This window comes from Aquarana catesbeiana, linkage group LG02 (genome assembly GCF_042186555.1).
Source record: "Aquarana catesbeiana isolate 2022-GZ linkage group LG02, ASM4218655v1, whole genome shotgun sequence".
Classification (NCBI taxonomy): Eukaryota; Metazoa; Chordata; class Amphibia; order Anura; family Ranidae; genus Aquarana; species Aquarana catesbeiana.
Window position 1 is genome coordinate 67070855 of NC_133325.1, and position 19855 is coordinate 67090709.

A 19855-nucleotide genomic window follows, 5' to 3' on the forward strand; every position below is an offset into this window, starting at 1 on the left:
AAAGGGTGAAAAGAAAAGGTGATGGTGTCAATGGGATAGAGGATTTAACCATTAGCGCCCAGTGTTGGGGGATGGTTCTCAGGGGAAACTCTGATGTTGTGTCCCAGTCTACTTCCTCTGTGCAGAAACTATACATATACTGTTGGCAGGAGATCATTCCGCCCAACAGTGAGTGCATAGACCTGCATCTGGGTGCTGAAACAAATCTTCCAACATTTGGCTCCGGGACATGGTCTAGACCCGTGAGATGTCAGGATTCTGCCAGGATCCAGGACATTTGGGTGTATACGCTGTCATCCAGAGGGCAGCCCTGACATGAGGAAACATAACCCGGACTCAAGATGGCCTCTTCCACGCAGAACAAGGCATGGTAAGTCAGTAATCGTTAAAAAGTTCAGCTGCAAGGAGACCACAGGTAATACTGGTGATTAGTCTGTTGCCCTCTGCTTGCCTTTTTGTGGCACAGTTCAGGTCCTCCTTTACAACCGCCCTAACAGAAGTTGGGATTCAGAGTTGACTCTTAGATCTTAGATGGCATGCACATTCACACAGCCATCACAAATAATTCCTGTAACCTGTCTAATATGTATATTTCACTAGTGATGGGCCAAAGACCCCCAGGTTCTGTTCGAACCAGAACTCCCAAACATGGAAAATGTTCGGACGCGAACCCTATTAAAGTCTGTTGAAGGATTATATGCAAGTTATTGGCCATAAAAAGGGTATGGGGCCCGGGTATTTCCCTGGCAGACATGTATCAATGCTATTTTAATGATGCTTAAATTGAAACAATAAAAATGAAAAATTATTTTAAATATCGGGGGGTCCCCTTAGTCTGCCTGTAAAGTGATGCATCTGTACCATCTATAGAACCTGCTGCAGCAAAACTGATGTATATAAAGAAAAAGACATTTAAATTGATTTTCCCAGCTGCAAGCTTTCTTGAAAAAAAAAACATTGCCAACAATACAAAAATGTGAAACCTTTGGTCCCTTTAGTCTGCTATGAAATTTTAAAGGCAACCCCCACTCCAAAAAATAAATGGCATGGGGTTTCCCCAAAATCCATAGCAGACCCTTATGTGAGCATGCAGCCTGGCAGGCCAAGAAAGGGGGGGGCGAGTGAGTGCTCCCCCCTCCTGAACCATACCAGGCCACATGTCCTCAACATGGTGGGGTGCTTTGGGAACAGAGGCACAGCCCCCCCCCACCCCAAAGCACCTTGCCCCCATGTTGATGGGGACAAGGGCCTCTTCCCCACAACCATCGTCCATGGTTGTGGGGGTCTGCGGACAGGGGGCTTATCGAAATCTGGAAACTCCCTTTAACAAGGGGGCCCCCAGATCCTGGCCCCCCTTCTATGTGAATGAGTATGGGGTACAGTGTCAAAGAAAAATAAAAACACACAGTTTTTTGACAATTCCTTTATAAAAAATAAAAAAACAATATCCCCCAATGTAGATCCATCATCAATCATGACACCTGCTGCACCGCCCCAAAGCACCCCCCCCCCATGTTGAGGGCATGTGGCCTGGTATGGTTCAGGAGACTTTCCAGGCCTGCCAGGCTGCATTCTCGGATAAGGGTCTGGTATGGATTTGGGGGGGACCCCACGTTTTATTTTCACATTTTAGTATTGTCAGCAATGTTTTTTTTTTTCATTTTTATTTAAAATGAAACATTATTTTAAATATCGGGGGGTCCCCTTAGTCTGCCTGTAAAGTGATGCATCTGTACCATCTATAGAACCTGCTGCAGCAAAACTGATGTATATAAAGAAAAAGACATTTAAATTGATTTTCCCAGCTGCAAGCTTTCTTAAAAAAAAACATTGCCAGCAATACAAAAATGTGAAACCTTTTGTCCCTTTAGTCTGCTATGACATTTTAAAGGCAACCCCCACGCCAAAAAATAAATGGCATGGGGTTTCCCCAAAATCCATAGCAGACCCTTATGTGAGCATGCAGCCTGGCAGGCCAAGAAAGGGGGGGACGAGCGAGTGCTCCCCCCTCCTGAACCATACCAGGCCACATGTCCTCAACATGGTGGGGTGCTTTGGGGACAGAGGCACAGCCCCCCCCACCCCAAAGCACCTTGCCCCCATGTTGATGGGGACAAGGGCCTCTTCCCCACAACCATCGTCCATGGTTGTGGGGGTCTGCGGACAGGGGGCTTATCGAAATCTGGAAACTCCCTTTAACAAGGGGGCCCCAGATCCTGGCCCCCCTTCTATGTGAATGAGTATGGGGTACAGTCTCAAAGAAAAATAAAAACACACAGTTTTTTGACAATTCCTTTATAAAAAATAAAAAAACAATATCCCCCAATGTAGATCCATCATCAATCATGACACCTGCTGCACCGCCCCAAAGCACCCCCCCCCATGTTGAGGGCATGTGGCCTGGTATAGTTCAGGAGACTTTCCAGGCCTGCCAGGCTGAATTCTCGGATAAGGGTCTGGTATGGATTTGGGGGGGACCCCACATTTTATTTTCACATTTTAGTATTGTCAGCAATGTTTTTTTTTTTTTCATTCAGCTGTCAGCTCATCCATTGTTAAGGAAACCGTGGCCGGCTTCCCGGCCCGCTCCTTAACAACCAGCTATTCACTGTGCCCTGATTGGGCAAAGCCTTGCATTGCTTCAGCCAGTGGGGGCTTAGAACATCCCGCCGAGCATCCCCTAAATTCAGGTATTCAGCGAACACTCAAACGGGTGCTGTTCAGGGCCGAACCGATGCTTGGCCCGAACCATCCCCCTGTCACTATATTTCACATGACCATTAGCTCCATCTAGTGGACATGATACATTTTTTTCCAGATTGAGGTATTTCAGGAAAATAACACATTGGGCCACAAGATGGAGCTGACGATTAAAGGTAATAAATGTTTTAGACAGAGTACGGTGATTATTCTTGATGGCTTTACTTTCAGGCATACGCATGTTACATTTTTTATAAATTGACCCCATAAGCCATTACTGAATACAGGCACCCACCAGCCAAATCCTTCCAAATGTTTAGTTTTTATTTAAGCTCCCTGTTTTTTTCTATGGGGGACCCAAGTGAGAGAAACTCCATTTACTGACAACGCATGTACTATCTAAGATGGTTTAGGGATAGAGAGAATTGGCAGTAAGTACTGACACATCCATCAGATGGACCTGTTGCTTGTGTGTGGTGTGGTGGTGTATACTCATTGCAAACCCACTGGTTTGGACAAGTGATTGCACAAGTGGGCTTCAAATTAAAAAAAAAATTTTTTGATTTTATTTTTTATATACTATAATTTTTTTATAAAAAAGGAAGCACTTAGCCTTTCATTCAAACATCTTACATTACTATCTATAAAAATGAAATAACAGATATTTCACCCTCACATTTTGTCATTTCAGAGTCTGGGTGGCATTGCATGGCAAATCTATTTTCAGAGAGTTCTTGCTGCCTCGTCTTCTAAGCAAGCAGTGGTGGTGTCTTACCTCTCGGGGGTTCTGTCTGCAGTCCTGGGGGTCCCTTCTATTCTCATTGGTGCAGTCGCAGCCTCTACAGGTAACAGCCAGTAGAACAAACCATGACAATGCCATAAAATGAAATGCTTGATACATTATGGATTGATCTCCAGCTCCAGCACAGATTTCATTAATTCCCTTACTGATAACTGTTTAGATTCCTGTTCAAAACCTCTTTTTTACTATTTGACTTTGCATCAGGTCACAAATATGCCTCAGAGCCAGAAGCGTAAAGTTAAAGACTAGTGTATTTTTATTGAGCACATATTTGGTGATTATATTGCAGTCAGGGTTGCCAACCTCCCGCAGCATTTTTTACTAACAAAACATGGAAAGTTTACTGGCGGAGCACATTTTTTACTGGCAACCTGAGAAAACTAACACAGTGAATATTTGAACAATATAAACATGATATGGAAACACTGACAATCCCTATAACAAAGTAATTTTCTTGATTTACACTTAAAAAAGTCAACACAGCATGAAATTATCAGCCCCTGATATTTACTGGCAGTTGTAAAAAAATTGCAGATCTTTACAAACTGTCAGTAAATTTACTGGCGGTTGGCAACCCTGATTGAACTTAATATTTTGTAGGTAACGGTTTATTGTAATTAGCATAGAGATTTGAACATTAACCACTAGAGGGAGCTTGGTATTTGATTTAGCTTAGTTCACCTTCAGCAAGATTTTCCAAAATTCCACCTATGGAAGCTGCAGAACAGAGGTGAATGAGGTGCCAGTAGTTTTTTGGGAGAGGCCCCTCAGCTGCATCTGTAATAGAAGGATGTGCACCATTTAGAAAAGGAGGATCACTGGTATGTACTATTCACCGGATATGGAATCGCATATGGGGTATTTTTTTTTTAGGAAAATCTGAAGTTGAACGTAACCACGGCACTACCTGCATTGAGTTTACATGTTCTCCCAGTGCCTGTGTGTTTTTTTCCAGGTCCTCCAGCTTCCTTCCACACTTCAAAGACATGCTGGTAGGTTAAGCTCCTCACGCCTGCGCTATAGCCGAAAGATGGCTACAGCGTAGGCCTAAATTACATCCATGTGTGTCCTCCCGAGCATGTGCCGTTTGCACCCCCCCCCTGCAGGGTGTGCGCGGCACGCTTTGTGATCAGCGAGTCAATAAGTCTCGACTGATCACAGATTGGAGTAAGGGGTCGATCCTGTCCCCTTACCACATGATCAACTGTCAGCCAATGACAGCTGATCACGTGATGTACAGAGAAGATCGTAATCGGCTTTTTTTCTCCCCTCACGCTGTTAGCGCGAGGATAAAAGAAAAGGCCGATTACCGGCTTCTGTCAGAGGGAAATCGGTCCCGCACACGGACAACCACTTCTGCTAAGCAGTGCCCAACAGTGCCACCTGCCAGTACCCACCAGTGCCACCTACCAGTGCATATAAGTCCTGCCTATCAGTAACCACCAGTGCCACCTACCAGTGCCCACCAGTGTCACCTATCAGTACTGCCAATCAGTGCTAATCAGTGCCCTATCAGTGCTGCCTATCAGTGCCACCTCTGTGGCCATCAGTGCCACCTATCAGTGCCCATCAGTGCAGCCTATCGATGCCTATCAGTGCCACGTCTCAGTGCCCATCAGTGCCACCTATCAGTGCAGCCTATCAGTGCCCATCAGTGCCACATCTCAGTGCTCATCAGTGCCCATCAGTGCAGCCTCATCAGCACACATCAATGAAGGAGAAAAATGATCTGTTTGCAAAACTTTATAACAAACTATGAAACTGTGTTTTTTTTTAGCAAAAAAAAAAAAAAAGCAGTGATTAAATACCACCAAAAGAAATCTCTGTTTGTGTGAAAAAATGATAAAAATTTCATTTGGGTAGAGTGTTGCATGACCGAAACGATTGTCATTCAAAGAGTGACAGCGCTGAAAGCTGAAAATTGACCTGGGCAGGAGGGGGGTAAAGTGCCCAGTAAGCAAGTGGTTAAATGTCTCCTGTCTAAATTGGACCTAGTATGTGTATGTATGAATGTGAGCTAGGGACCTTGGACTGTAAGCTCCTTGAGGGCAGGGACTGATGTGAATGTACAATATATATGTTAGAGCCCTTGCACACTGGGGCGGGGGCGGCGGCGGCGGTAAAACGCCGCTATTAATAGCGGCGTTTTACCGTCAGTATGCGGCCGCTAGCGGGGCGGTTTTACCCCCCGCTAGCAGCCGAGAAAGGGTTAAAAACCACCGCAAAGCGCCTCTGCAGAGGCGCATTGCCGGCGGTATAGCCGCGCCGTCCCATTGATTTCAATGGGCAGGAGCGGTAAAGGAGCGGTATACACACCGCTCCTTCACCGCTCCGAAGATGCTGCTAGCAGGACTTTTATTACCGTCCTGCCAGCGCATCGCTCCAGTGTGCAAGCCCTCGGGGCTTTCACACAGGAATACATGCAGCGGCACTTTTGGGGCGGTTTGCAGGCGCTATTATTAGCGCAATAGCGCCTGCAAACCGCCCCAGTGTGCAAGGGCTCTAAAGAGCTATGTAAATTGACAGCTATATAAGTACCTGAAATAAATAAATAAATAAAATAAACTTACATTTTAACCACTTCTGGACTGCCTGCGGTACCTTTACATGTTGTCATAAGAAAGACATCATGATACCGGGTATCATGTGATTGCTATACTTGGTCATAATGATCACATGATACCAATGTAAACAAACTGCCAGTTAGGCACTGGGATACGTGTATAAATGTAGCAGAGGAGTATGTCAAAAAAATAAATGCTGTTTCCACTCCTTGAACTTAGTTAAAAAGCGTACCCTTTGACCTGAATTCCTCCAGAAAAATAGCAATGCATTCCCTGGCATGTGAATGTAACCCAGGCACTCCTGTGCCTACAGCTTCATATAGTATACAGTATATATGCAGTGCTAGTCTCAGAAGATTTGGAGAGAGATTTGAGGTCACTGCTCTCCTTGCTGGAGGCTCTGACATGAGGAAGGAAAGCCCTGCCTATACAATGCCGAACAAGTCATAAGTCAATAATGGGAAAAAAACAGTTGCAAGACCACTGGTCCTTTGCCTTCTGCCTGACTTATTTGCGCAAAGCTCCCAGAGTTCAGTTCCTCTTTAACAGAATCTAGCAAGATGGTCCATGTTATATTGTCAACAATTTGTATTGCACAAAAATAGTTCAGGGATTGACATCCAACTGACTGAACAAAACTGCTAAAATATGTAGTTAACCTGGAGGGGATGATTTTTTTTTTCTGAGTAAATGTGTAGCTTCACTATATGATTCAATTTTCGACAGCCCAAAAGAGTTATGTCAGTGAATATTTGTCTAACTTTATTTGTCAGTTCCCCGATAGTATAACACGTTTTGCTAACCGCTGGTTGACTTTTTTTTCTAGACTGGAACCAGACTAGCTATGGCTTACCCTCACCATATAGGAGGAATGAGTCGAACATGATTCTTCCTTTGGTATTGCAGTACCTCTGCCCAGCGTATGTGTCAGTGGCAGGGTTGGGAGCCATTGCAGCAGCTGTGATGTCCTCTGCAGACTCCTCTCTCCTGTCTGCCAGCTCCATGTTTGCCTACAACATCTACAAGAAGATGCTAAGGAAAACGGTGAGCTGAAAACAAAGTCTCTAAAAAAAATGACTTAATTCTTTAGCAACACAATCACCCTACAAATGTGGAACACATCAAGCAACCCAGTAGAAATTATGTGTTTTACATAGAGAATGGTATATGGGTTTTATATATTTCCCTGCTATGAAAGTATAACTCAGAAGGTTATGGTGAAGAGGGACCAAAGGAGCCAAAAAGCTCTCAACTGAACCAGCGCGTAGTACAGTAGAGCCTTCCTAAAACAGAATGGTATTTCCATATCTCATTCCATCACATATCCAAAAAGCAAGAAGATTATTCCTCCTTTTAGGACAATGGTTGGAGCCATGCAAATCATTACTTTTTATGCTTTTCTCTTTCGTCACCAATCCTGCACCATAGAAGCCACTGTTTCCATGCACTATGCTGATGATGGCCAACAAGCCTTAAACAGCTGTATGCAGTATGAAATAAATGGATCTACAATATTGGTCTAAATCTGGCAACAATCCTGGATGGACAGTTAGGTTAAAAAGAAAAAGCTTAGCTCACTCTTTGACACTTTAAGAGTTTAATGATCATATAAATACAGAATACTGCACATCTAGTCAATGTGTGAAAGTCACTTTACTCAGAAGTGAACTCTTGTACACTCGAACACTTGTAACTTATTGCAGGGGGCATACCCTCGCTAAACATATGCTACCACACATCATCTATGTCCCCACCTCCTGTCTCTTGTACATTTGCCTAGACATTCTAATAATTAAAAGTTGCTCTGTCTTTATAAACTACATTAAGAAGCTGGGCTAGTGGGTTAGCAGTGTTATTATCTGGGTACTTTTACTTTGGCTTTTTACCAATACATTAGGGTTTTATTGCGGCAAGCTCCATGCTGGTAGTTTTCAGCATACAGCTCCTGGTTCTGAGTGTTTTATCATAAGGGCCTCTTCAATCTAACCCTAACACCAGCCCTCCCAATAATGTAAACTTTCTTTATACTAACACTAACCCTTGCTCAAACTAACCCTAACACCAATCCTCCCTGTAACCCTTAGGCCCCTTCCACACGGGGCGGATCCGTTTAGCGGAGTCTGCCAGCTCAGCAGGGGATTGCTCCGTTGATCTCCGCTGAGCCAGCGGATGACAGGTCCGTCTCTGCTCACTGAGCGGGGAGGGACTTTTCCAGCTGATTTCTATGGGGAGATCAGATGAAAACAGACAGCATGTTCGTTTTCATCAGATCTTATCCGTTCCCCCAGACGGATGGCCGAACAAATCGACATACGTCTGATTTTAGCGGATCAAATGGCATTCAGGTGTCAGCAGACACATCTCCGCTGACATCCGCCTGCCCATAGGATTCAATGGATGCCCCGCTCGGATTCGCCTGAAAAACAGACAGTCGGATCCGAGCGGGCTTGACGCGTGAAAGGGACCTAATAGTAATCATTCCTCATACTAACCCTAACACTTGCTCAAACTAACCCTACCACCCACCCTACCTGTAACCCTAAGACCCCTTTCACACTGAGGCAGTTTTCAGGCGTTTTAGCGCTAAAAATAGTGCATGTAAAGTGCCTGAAAACTGCCTCTCCATTGTGAAAGCCGAGTGCTTTCACACTGGAGCGGTGCACTTGCGGGAAGGGAAAAAAGGTCCTGCAAGCAGCATCTTTGGGACTGTATAAAGTGCTCCTACACCGCTCCTTGCCCATTGGAATGAATGGGCAGTGCTTCCGAAGCGCCTGAAAAGCGCAGCAACAAGGGTGCCTTTAACCCCTTCTTCGGTCGCTAGCGGGGGTTAAAAGCGCCCTGCTAGCAACCGAAAATCGCTATTTAAACAGCTGTAAAGCGCCGTTAAAACTAGCGGCGCTTTACCGCTAACGGTCCCACTGCCCTAGTGTGAAAGCAGCCTTATAGTAACCGTTCCTCATACTAACACTAACCCTTGCTCAAACTAACCCTTCCACCAACCCTTCCTGTAACCCTAATAGTAAATGTTGCTAATACTAACACTAACCCTTGCTCAAACTAACCCTACCACCCACCATTCCTGTAACCCTAATAGTAACCGTTCCTCATATTAACACTAACTCTACCACCCCACCCACCCTTCCTGTAACCCTAATAGTAACCGTTCCTCATACTAACACTAACCCTTGCTCAAACTAAACCTACCACCACTCCTCCCTGTAACTCTAATAGTAACCGTTACTCATACTAACACTAACCCTTGCTCAAACTAACTCTACCACCAACCCTTTCTTTAACCCTAATAGTAACCAATCCTCATACTAACACTAACTGTTGCTAAAACTAACCCTAACACAAATGCTCGCTCAAACTAACCCTAACGCCAACCCTCCCTGTAACCCTAAAAGTAACCTTTCCTCATATTAACCCTAACAATTACTCTCCCTCAAACTACCCCAACACTAACGCCCTGTAACACTAATGCCCCGTACACACGGTCGGATTTTCCGATGGAAAATGTCCGATCGGAGCGTGTTGTCGGAAATTCCGACCGTGTGTAGGCTCCATCGGACATTTTCCATCGGATTTTCCGACACACAAAGTTGGAGAGCAGGAGATAAAATTTTCCGACAACAAAATCCGTAGTCGGAAATTCCGATCGTGTGTACACAAATCCGACGGACAAAGTGCCACGCATGCTCAGAATAAATAAAGAGATGAAAGCTATTGGCCACTGCCCCGTTTATAGTCCCGACGTACTTGTTTTACGTCACCGCGTTTAGAACGATCAGATTTTCCGACAACTTTGTGCGACCGTGTGTAGACAAAACAAGTTTGAGCCAACATCTGTCGGAAAAAAATCCTAGGATTTTGTTGTCGGAATGTCCGAACAAAGTCCGACCGTGTGTACGCCCTATTACACTAACTGTCCCACAAATCAACCTATAAACCAACCCTCCCTGCAACCCTAACACTTAGGGGTTGATTTACTAAAAGGCAAATAGACTGTGCACTTTGCTAAGTGCAGTTGCTCCAGATCTTAGTAAATGAGCAGAAGTTCTGCTGACTTCCATCATCCAATTATGTGCAAGCAAAAATGCTGTTTTTTTTTATTTTCCTTGCCCGTGAATGGGTATTCTTTGCAAAGTGAATCTTTAGCTCATTTACTACACTCTGGGGCAACTGCACTTGCACAGTCTATTTGCCTTTAGAACCCCTAAGGCTCCCATTAATCCTAACTATCCTTCACTTTTATCTTAAAGGATCACTAAAGCTATACATGTTATACTTACCTCCACTGTGCAGCTCGTTTTGCACAGATTGGCCCCGAACCTGGTCTTCTGGGGTCCCTCGGCGGCTGTCTCGGTCCCCCCCCCCCCTGCAAGGACTCAACACATTCATGCGAGCTCCCTCGCATGGTGTTGAGTGCCATAGCCGCTCACTGTATCACTCAGCCCTGCCCCCCGGTGCGCTATCCACTCTAGCCAATCAATGGCCAGGCTTAGCGGGGTCAGGTAAATAAAACGGGGGGGCTGGGGGGGGCGGTATTGTCGGATGTTTTTTCACCTGAATGCATAGAATGCATTCAGGTGAAGAAACTTTTACCTTTATAACCCCTTTAACACTAATCCTCATACTGAGCCTTCTGTAACACTAAGAGGCTAATTTATAATGGGGTGGATATTGCTATGTGCTCTCTGTTAGACATCGCAGTAGTGTGTACAGGGCTGCTGTTAGAAATGACGGGGCCCCACACAGCTTACCTGACAGGGCCCACCCCCAAACCCCCCATATTGGCCAAAAGTGGCCCAGGACATAGATTTCTCAGTCACTTTCTCTGCAACCTGCAACCCCAGCTGCACAGATGAATGAATAGAAAGCGCTCTGAGGCTTCCTGCTTATTCACAAACTGGAGCATAGTAAACACAGTTTACTATGCTTCAGTGATCAATGGACACAGGAGTTATTGGTTACTGATCGCTAACTGTGTTTATTCAGGAAAGGAAGGGGCCAGTAAATGACATATTTTTCTGCCCCTTCTTCCGCACTCCATCCTGAAACATTCCCCTGTGTGCCCGCAGCAGCTGTTGGTGGGAGAGGAGGGAAGCCGGCAGCACTGCAGTGATAAGGGACACACAGGGGGGCATGGACAGCAGATGGAAGGGGCGCATTTGCTAGAACCACTCTTCCTGCAGTGCAGCCGGAGGGACTAGCATACAGACGAGCGGACTTTTCGACCCGACTCGAGTCCGTCGAAAAGATTTGAAACATGTTTCTTTCCTAGGCTGTCGAACTTTTGGGGAAAAAAAGTCCGCTGGAGCCCACACACGATCGAATTGTCCGACGGACTCTGGTCCGCCGAACCAAGTATGCTGTAAAGTCCGGTCGTGTGTACGCGGCATTACCCTCACACCAATCCTTCCATAAAATCTAACACAAACAGTATGACTGCAACTCTAACACCAAACTTTACCATAACCCTCACCGTGACCCGAACTCTAAACCTCACACTAATACTGTAACCCCATCCCTCATAGTAAGCATCCCCAGCATTCCCTTGTTTCCATAATCACCTCCCTTATGCAGGGATCATCAGTGATAAGGACTAAGCCTTCTGAAGATACCAGTGCCAAATCTACTGTTCCAAGTTATTCCATATGATGCAGTAAGAAGTAGTACCCACAAATAGATACTAATGAACATGGAATGGGATTGCAAGCCCAGACTGATAGACGTTGATTGACATACACTAATACAGTGTTTCTCAACTCCAGTCCTCAAGGCGCACCAACAGGTCATGTTTTCAGGATTTCCACTATTTTGCACAGGTGATTTGATCAGTTTCACTGCCTTAGTAATTACCACAGCCTTTTCATCTGAGGGAAATCCTGAAAACATGACCTGTTGGTGCGCCTTGAGGACTGGAGTTGAGAAACACTGCACTAATAGACCCTAATGGATGAACATGAATATTGATGGACACAAACTAATTTATGAACACGTCCCTCATTTTCTCTGCTCTACTTTCCTAGGCCTCTGATCGAGAAGTTCTGTGCGTCATGCGTCTTTCCATGATCCTGCTGGGCTCAGCAGGTACAGCCTTGGCGTTCCTCTCAAATTCCGTGTATGACCTTTGGTTCCTGAGTGGAGAGCTGGTGTACGCCCTTTTGTTCCCTCAGCTGTGCTGCGCCCTGTTCCTCCCCAGCACCAACACGTATGGATCTGTGGCTGGATTTGTCTTGGGATTTGTTCTCCGACTCCTGGGAGGGGAAAACTCCCTTAAAATTCCCCCATTGCTCCATTACCCAGGATGCATCTTTGCAGATGGTGTCTATGTGCAGTTGTTTCCCTTTAAGACGTTTACCATGCTCGTCAGCCTGATCACCATAATCGTCACGTCTTATCTGGCCCAGTTTTTGTTCATGAAGAAAATACTTACATTTCGATGGGATGTATGCCACGTGTTTCACAAAGAGCTGTCTCATCCAGCTCCACATGAACTGGAAGAGCGAGAGACTCTCCATAACACCTGAGGCCAGGCCCAAAAAGCTTTCAATGACTTTTACCATCTTTTTTTTCCCAAAAAAATACTTTATGCAATAATATTACTGCTATGTAAATACATTCAAAGTGATAATTGACTCTATTAAGCAATACTATGCCTTAAACTTTTACAGTTGTCATTTGCAATGTAATAAGATGTTTTAGTTACTGTATATGTATCATGTCTTGTCACAATGTCTGGTTACAGTTCACTAAGTCTAAAGGGATATCAGTTTTTTTTTAAGAAAATGTATTAATTCATTAAAATAATAATGTTATTTTATTTGTATTACATAAATGGAAAACAATAGTTTTATACCTTATGTCTCTCTAACTGTTCCTTATATAAGCATAAAGTTCAATAAAGCAGCACTGCTTTATTAAACTTTATATTTGTACATGTGTGTATCTCACGTTTTCAGCAGCTGCTTTGTTTTTTTCCTTTTGGTATTTCGCGCTGTAATTTCTATTTTTATTATTACTTATATGAGCATGCTGTGCTCTTTATATAGAATTATAAATACTTTAACTACTTCACCCCCGAAAGAATTTACCCCCTTCCCGACCAGAACACTTTTTGCGATACAGCACTGAGCCGCTTTGACTGACAATTGCACGGTCGTGCGACGTTGCACCCACACAAAATTGACGTCCTTTTTTTCCCACAAATAGAGCTTTCTTTTGGTGGTATTTGATCACCTCTGCGGTTTTTACTTTTTGCGCTATAATCAAAAAAAGGCACACAATTTTGAAAAAAAAGCAATATTTTTTACTTTTTGCTATAATAAATATCCCCCAAAAATATATACAAAAACTAATTTCTTTCTCAGTTTAGGCCCATATGTATTCTTCTACATACTTTTGGTAATAAAAAAATCACAATAAGCGTATATTGATTGGTTTGCGCAAAAGTTATATCGTCTACAAAATAAGGGATAGATTTATGGCATTTTTATTATAAATTTTTTTTGTTATTAGTAATGGCGGCGATCTGCGATTTTTATCGTGACTGCGACATTATGGCGGACACATTGGACACTTTTGACACTTTTGGGACCATTGTCATTTATACAGCGATCAGTGCTATAAAAATGCACTGATTACTGTATAAATGACACTGGCAGGGAAGGGGTTAAACACTAGGGGGCGATCAAGGGGTTAAGTGTGTCCTAGGGAGTGATTCTAACTGTGGGGGGGATGGGCCACTACTCACATGACAGCGATCACGGCTCCCGATGACAGGGAGCAGTAGATCCCTGTCATGTCACTAAGCAGAACAGGGAAATGCCTTGTTTACAAAGTCATCTTCACGTTCTTCCGCTCCGTGACACGATCGCTGGCCCCCCAAGCAACCAAGGGCCAAATTTTAATGATGACTGGGTCAGAGCAACTCCAATCCTGAAGCTCTTGTGGGATGTTCCAGGTCTGCAGTAGTCAGGACCTACCAAAAGTGATCTAAGGAAGGAAAACTGGCAACAGGGCAGGGTTGCCAACCTCCCGCATCATTTTTTTCTGAAAAAACATGGAAAATTTACTGGCGGAGCACATTTTTTACTGGCAACATGAGAAATTACAGAAACGCCTATTGAAAACTAACACAGTGAATATTTGAACAGATATGGAAACACCGACAATACCTATAATAAAGTAATTTGTTTGATTTATACTTAAAAAGTCAACACAGCATGAAATTATCAGCCCCTGATATTTACTGGCAGTTGTAAAAAAAAACACAGATTTTTACAAACTGTCAGTAAATTTACTGGTGGTTGGCAACCCTGCAACAGGGTCATGGGTGACCAAGACTCATTGATGCACAAGGGGGGGAAGGCTGACCTGTGTAGTCCGATCCAATAGAAGAACTAAAAAAATGGAAAGGAAAGAGGGCGCACCAGCCTAGTGCATGATCCCATATACATTTATTGTAGATAAAAATATATATATAAAACTACTCACAAACATGAGATGTAAATATGCTAGAAACAGACAATCTTCCGCGGCTTCTAAGTCCTGGAATATACAGTCTCCAGACCTTTAGAAGGACCACATAGGGGTCCCTGCTGGCTGACACGTTTCAAAGGTTTGTCCTTCCTCCTCAGAGCCTAGCGGTACACACATAAATGCCATACTAATCACTTCAGGTGTCAGAACACACAGTGCATCACAGTTTGTTGTGTATAGAGCTGCGCATAGCCGCAAACCAGTCAGGGTATCCATGCTGACCCATATCAACAGCCCACAATTGGCGCAATGGAAGAAGGAGGCCCGGTCTGATGAATTACATTTTCTTTTACATCATATGGATGGCGGGGTATGTATACGTTGCTTTCCTGACCAAGGGTAGGCACCATGGAAAGAAGGCAAGCCAGTGGAAGCAGTGATTTGCTACTGATGGCTTGGTGCCAAATATCACAACGTTCCTTCGGAGGTCTAGTGGAGTCCATGCCTTGCCAGGCAGGGCTGTGCTGTGTAGCAAAGTTGCGTGTAACTTTGACGCAACTTTGGATGGGTGCAACTTGAATACGACTTTGGCTTTGACCAGTGATAATGGATAACTCTTGCACACAAGTTGCATTGTATAACATTCAGGTACGACTTTCATGCAACTTCTGAGGGTTATAACATTGAAGCCTATGGCCCTCAAGTTGCATGAAAATCGGACCAAATTAGTGCATGAACTACTTTGAAGTTGCTGAAACTTTAAGTCATGCATATATGAATGGTTATCATTGGAAGACATGGGGTATGACTTTGATGTCCAAAGTTGACAAGTCGCACAAGTGTGAATGGAGCCTTAACCACAGTGATGTGAAAATTTGAAGGAGTATGATGGAAAAAAATGTTTCTCGAACAAACAAATTTCTAACAGCGTATATGGTTTTCATTCAGTAAACCTTATTCATTCCAAAATCAAATGTAAAAGCCAACGAAATCTTTTGAACGACAAATGAATGTTCTGAGAACTTTCAGACAAATTTTCCTAAGGCCGGCCATACACTGTTCGAGTCTCGCCTGGTTCAACAGCAACTGGCCAAGGTTCGAACCGTTAATGGGCAGGCTGAATGTACCAAGTTGATCGATCATTCAGCTTGGGTACAACTAGCCTGCCGGATTCTCTTACGATTATCGCTAGTGGCTGCTATAGCCTCTATCAATAATCACTGTCTTCTCCCAGTGAGGACGGCTTCCCCCGCCCGTAGTTGCAGGAAAGAAATTTGCACCATGTATGGCCAGCCTAAGACTTTTCCTAAGGACTTTCATACAGTATATTCAAATTATATCCATCTATGGTCAGCTTTAGGCTCCACTATTCCGAGTCACAGGCCTACAAGGACCATGCAGTAGTGAAGTCAGTACTTCTGATCTACTGTTCTATCCAGTTCTGGATGGCTGACACGGAAAAAACTATAAGCACACAATCTGTAAAATAGCAAGCCAAGCAATCTAATTTCATATAAAAATCAGCAATGCCAACCACCATATTTCTGTTATGGCAGGTTTTCTTTAACTCAGTCACATACGTGAGCAGAGGAACAGAGGTCCATGATCAGCCACCCAAGCATAGAAAATAAACTTCCAACACCACCAAGACTTATATTCACAGTTTTATTTAATTTACCAGACATCAGAAACATTTATCTTATAGACATTTTTCAAACCAACAGTTGTTTGGGAAATAAATGGGGCCACCGATTATGAAAACACACCCCAGGGTAGCATTAAATTAAAAATATAAGCACAGATATGATCAGACACATGATATACTAATAAATACAATCCATTTATACTCATAGAGGGACATTTATGAAGCAACAGTATGGTCATACCACTGATTTAAAAAAAAAAAGCACAGCAATATGCTATACAAATGTGCTTGGCGCTCTGCTGACTCTGCGGACAACGAAGCCAGGAGTGCTATTCTTATGAATAAAAGCACAAATAGTTAAATAAACCATTAGGTGGGCCTGGTAAAGTGACCTTGGAAAGTAATGTAACCTGATTTTCCTCCAATCACAAAATTCTGCTTTGAGCAGAGAGAGCTCTGTGGCACACCCTAGGCTCCACATCATGGCCCGCGTTTTATGACTGAGCTGTAAAACATGGTGAGTGGATTGCATTATATAGTGCAGTGCAGGGCAGATAGTGATAACTGCTTACCATTATAAATTAACATTAGATATCTGGTTTAAAAAAGAGCAAAACTTTACACTTATGGTAGCAAAGAAGGTCTTCTCATGATATAATGGCATTTACACACCTCCTGTGCCCAATGCAGACACTGCCAATTATTCTAAAACACACAGAGACAAAAAAAAAAATGATTTCTCATCATTTATATTAACAAGTTATTCTGCTAAAAGCACTAGGTGGGAATAAAAGTCAATCTTTGCTAAAGTAGCCCCCCCCCCTCCCTAGCCTGCTGAGCTGCAATTTATTTGTTAGGTCTGATCAGGTTCATCAATAAACCTGCTGGCTGATTGCTTCTGCCTGCCTCTGGAAGCATGTTCCAGAAATAGTGTAGGAGGGTTAGACAATGGATTATGAATATTTATTTGACCTCAGCCAGTCCCTGGTGAGGCTTGCCAAGAAGGTGTATAAAAAGAAGCAAAAATACTCTTGCGCACAGGTGTATTGGCTAGAAAGTCCCAAGGGTTCAAGAAGGACTATGGATTTCGGCCTTGCTGCTCTCAGGCCCTGATGAAGAAGGGTAACCTTCGAAACGCGTTAGCCAGCAGTAGTCCGTACGCCTCCTTCCTGGGACCTGGAAAACTGCTACCACTGGATTATTTGCCTCTGTGCCATATACTATGCGATTTTTTCTTCAACCTTTGTGAGTAGTTTTTATCTTGTTTTTAATTAATAAATCTGTCAAGGATAATGCACTAGGCTGGTGCGCTCTTTTTCTTCTTTTCATTTGCCAAGAAGGTGTGGCTGGGGAGAAGATAAATGTTTAGCAGAGTCTGATCATTCTCTCTTCCCCTGGGGTCCCCCCCACCCCATAGAAGGGGGCATGTGTATGATATAAAAGAGGAACTGCTGCTAGGCCTCGGCATGTGCTAGGGCTGAGGATCTGAACTGAAAGAGGAGCTCCAGTCTCCTGTGTAAAAATTAGCTGTGTAAAAACTCTAGCTGCTGACCTTTAATAAACATCCACTTACCTGTCCTACGATCCAGCGGTGTGCTCACCCCAGCCGGTTTAATCTCCTATTGTCTGTCCCCGGTGCTGCCATGGTAACTGTGGACATCTGGCTGTGACAACTTGCAGCTTCACAGCCGGGTGCCCACTGTGCATGCGCGAGCCGCACTGCACATTGTGAATGGTCCAATAGTCTTCTGGGACGTGTTCAGATTTTCTTCAAACAAAACCGTGACTGGAGTGCTTTCAAACGTTCTTAGTGACTTTTGTGCTCCCCCTCAAGGGTCCCCACTCACCAGATCCAATCACCCCAAAGGGGCATACAGCGTGTGATTATATCATTCACGATCTCCTCACCACCGTAATTATTTAAGGCACCCAGGATAGTCTCCGGTCTCCGTGTTGATGATTAGGTTGTATTCATGGTAACTCCCTGCAGGTCAGGTGAACCGGTTCACCTGACCTGCAGGGAGTTACCATGAATACAATCATCAACACGGAGACCGGAGACTATCCTGGGTGCCTTAAATAATTACGGTGGTGAGGAGATCGTGGATGATATAATCACACACTGTATGCCCCTTTGGGGTGATTGGATCTGGTGAGTGGGGACCCTTGAGGGGGAGCACAAAAGTCACTAAGAACGTTTGAAAGCACTCCAGTCACGGTTTTGTTTGAAGAAAATCTGAACACGTTTTTTGCAGAAATTTATCACTTTATGGACTATGATCACTATCTAATTCTGTTTGATGTTATGTGTATATGCCTGAATTGTTAGGCAGAGGTGCAGTTTATGTCTTTGTTCAGTGCAAATTCACAATACCATATGTTGTTTTCTTTTTAAAGGTGCATCACTATTAATTATAGGGGACCAATATAGGTCTCTAACTTTCACTATTAATTATAGGAGACCAATATAGGACTCTAACTTTCACTTTTTTAATACTAAATAGCAAATATATGGTAACGTGCACGTTATTTTATTATGATTTCTCTTATCACATAGAGAAGCTTATAATTTGGCACAATCTATTGTTGTTTTTTACAAACCCTCACTAGGGTATTTATTTATTTATTTTTTGCAAACCTTTACTAAGGCATCTATTATAGTTTGCAACTATCACTTAATCAGGATACAGGAGGGACACAATCACCTTTCAGTCAGTAGTTAACCCCCCCCCCCTCCATGTAGCTGCTCATCCCATATAATCAATTAGGGAGCGCCATACCCCATTGTAGATATATTTGTAACCAGTTGGAGGATCCTTAGGGAAGCTCCTTTCAGGGGGGCTGCACACCTAATTTTTGTCCTAAACACAGCCATTATACATATATTTACAGCCGCATGGTGCTGGGGAAAAAAACATTTTGGTGCGTTCAGGAATAGCGTAGGCGTGCGTCAATGCAGGCACTACCAATAGCACCCTTGTACAATTTACTAACGTGACCAAGCGCATGGCCCCCTTTTTTTTTTTTTTTTGCGATTTGTCAAGCATAGGGCAGCTCATTGACATTAATAGATGTGAATGCAGCCTAAGGTCATTGATTTATTATTATTATACAAGATTTATGTAGCGCCAAGAGTTTGCGCAGCTCTTTACAACATGAGGACAGACAGTACAATTCAGTTCAGGAGGAATCAGAGGGCCCTGCTCATTAGAGCTTACAATCTAGAAGATTTAAAAAGTAGTCTGACTCTTGATGTGGCCGGTACAGGAAAAGAAAAACGCATGTCGGTGCTCATGCGTCTTCTGTGCGGCGTGGTGTGAGTGAGTCCCGATTACAAGTCATCTGGTTTTCTGTGAGCTGATTTTGGTTTAACCAATTGCCTCTGATCAAACCGTAGTAGAAGAAGCCCGTGCTTTTAGGGCTCATTCACATGATCAGCCAGGGGGAGGTAAAACCAGGTGGTTGAGCTGCAATTTTACCGCTCACCTGCATGCTGACTTAATTTAGCCACTTCAGTACCGGGCACATGACACCCCCCCCTTCCCTCCCAAGACAATTTTCAGCTTTCAGCGCTGTCACATCTTGAATGACAATTGCGCAGTCATGCAAACAATGTACCCATATGATTTTCATTTTTTTCACACAATTAGAGTTTTGGTG

At 43.8% G+C, this 19855-nt stretch overlaps 1 protein-coding gene across 4 annotated transcripts in view; it reads left to right on the forward strand.

Annotated features, from left to right (window-relative positions):
* LOC141126933 (high affinity choline transporter 1-like) overlaps positions 1-12925 on the forward strand; it is a 53767-nt gene extending 40842 nt beyond the window's left edge. For all 4 annotated transcript variants that reach the window (XM_073613006.1, XM_073613008.1, XM_073613009.1 and 1 more), the window contains exons 6-8: positions 3392-3545; positions 6893-7110; positions 12099-12925. In XM_073613006.1, the coding sequence (XP_073469107.1) occupies positions 3392-3545; positions 6893-7110; positions 12099-12599 (873 nt within the window). In that variant the 3' untranslated portion in view covers positions 12600-12925. The remainder of the gene's footprint in view (positions 1-3391; positions 3546-6892; positions 7111-12098) is intronic.
* Positions 12926-19855: the final 6930 nt, after the last annotated feature.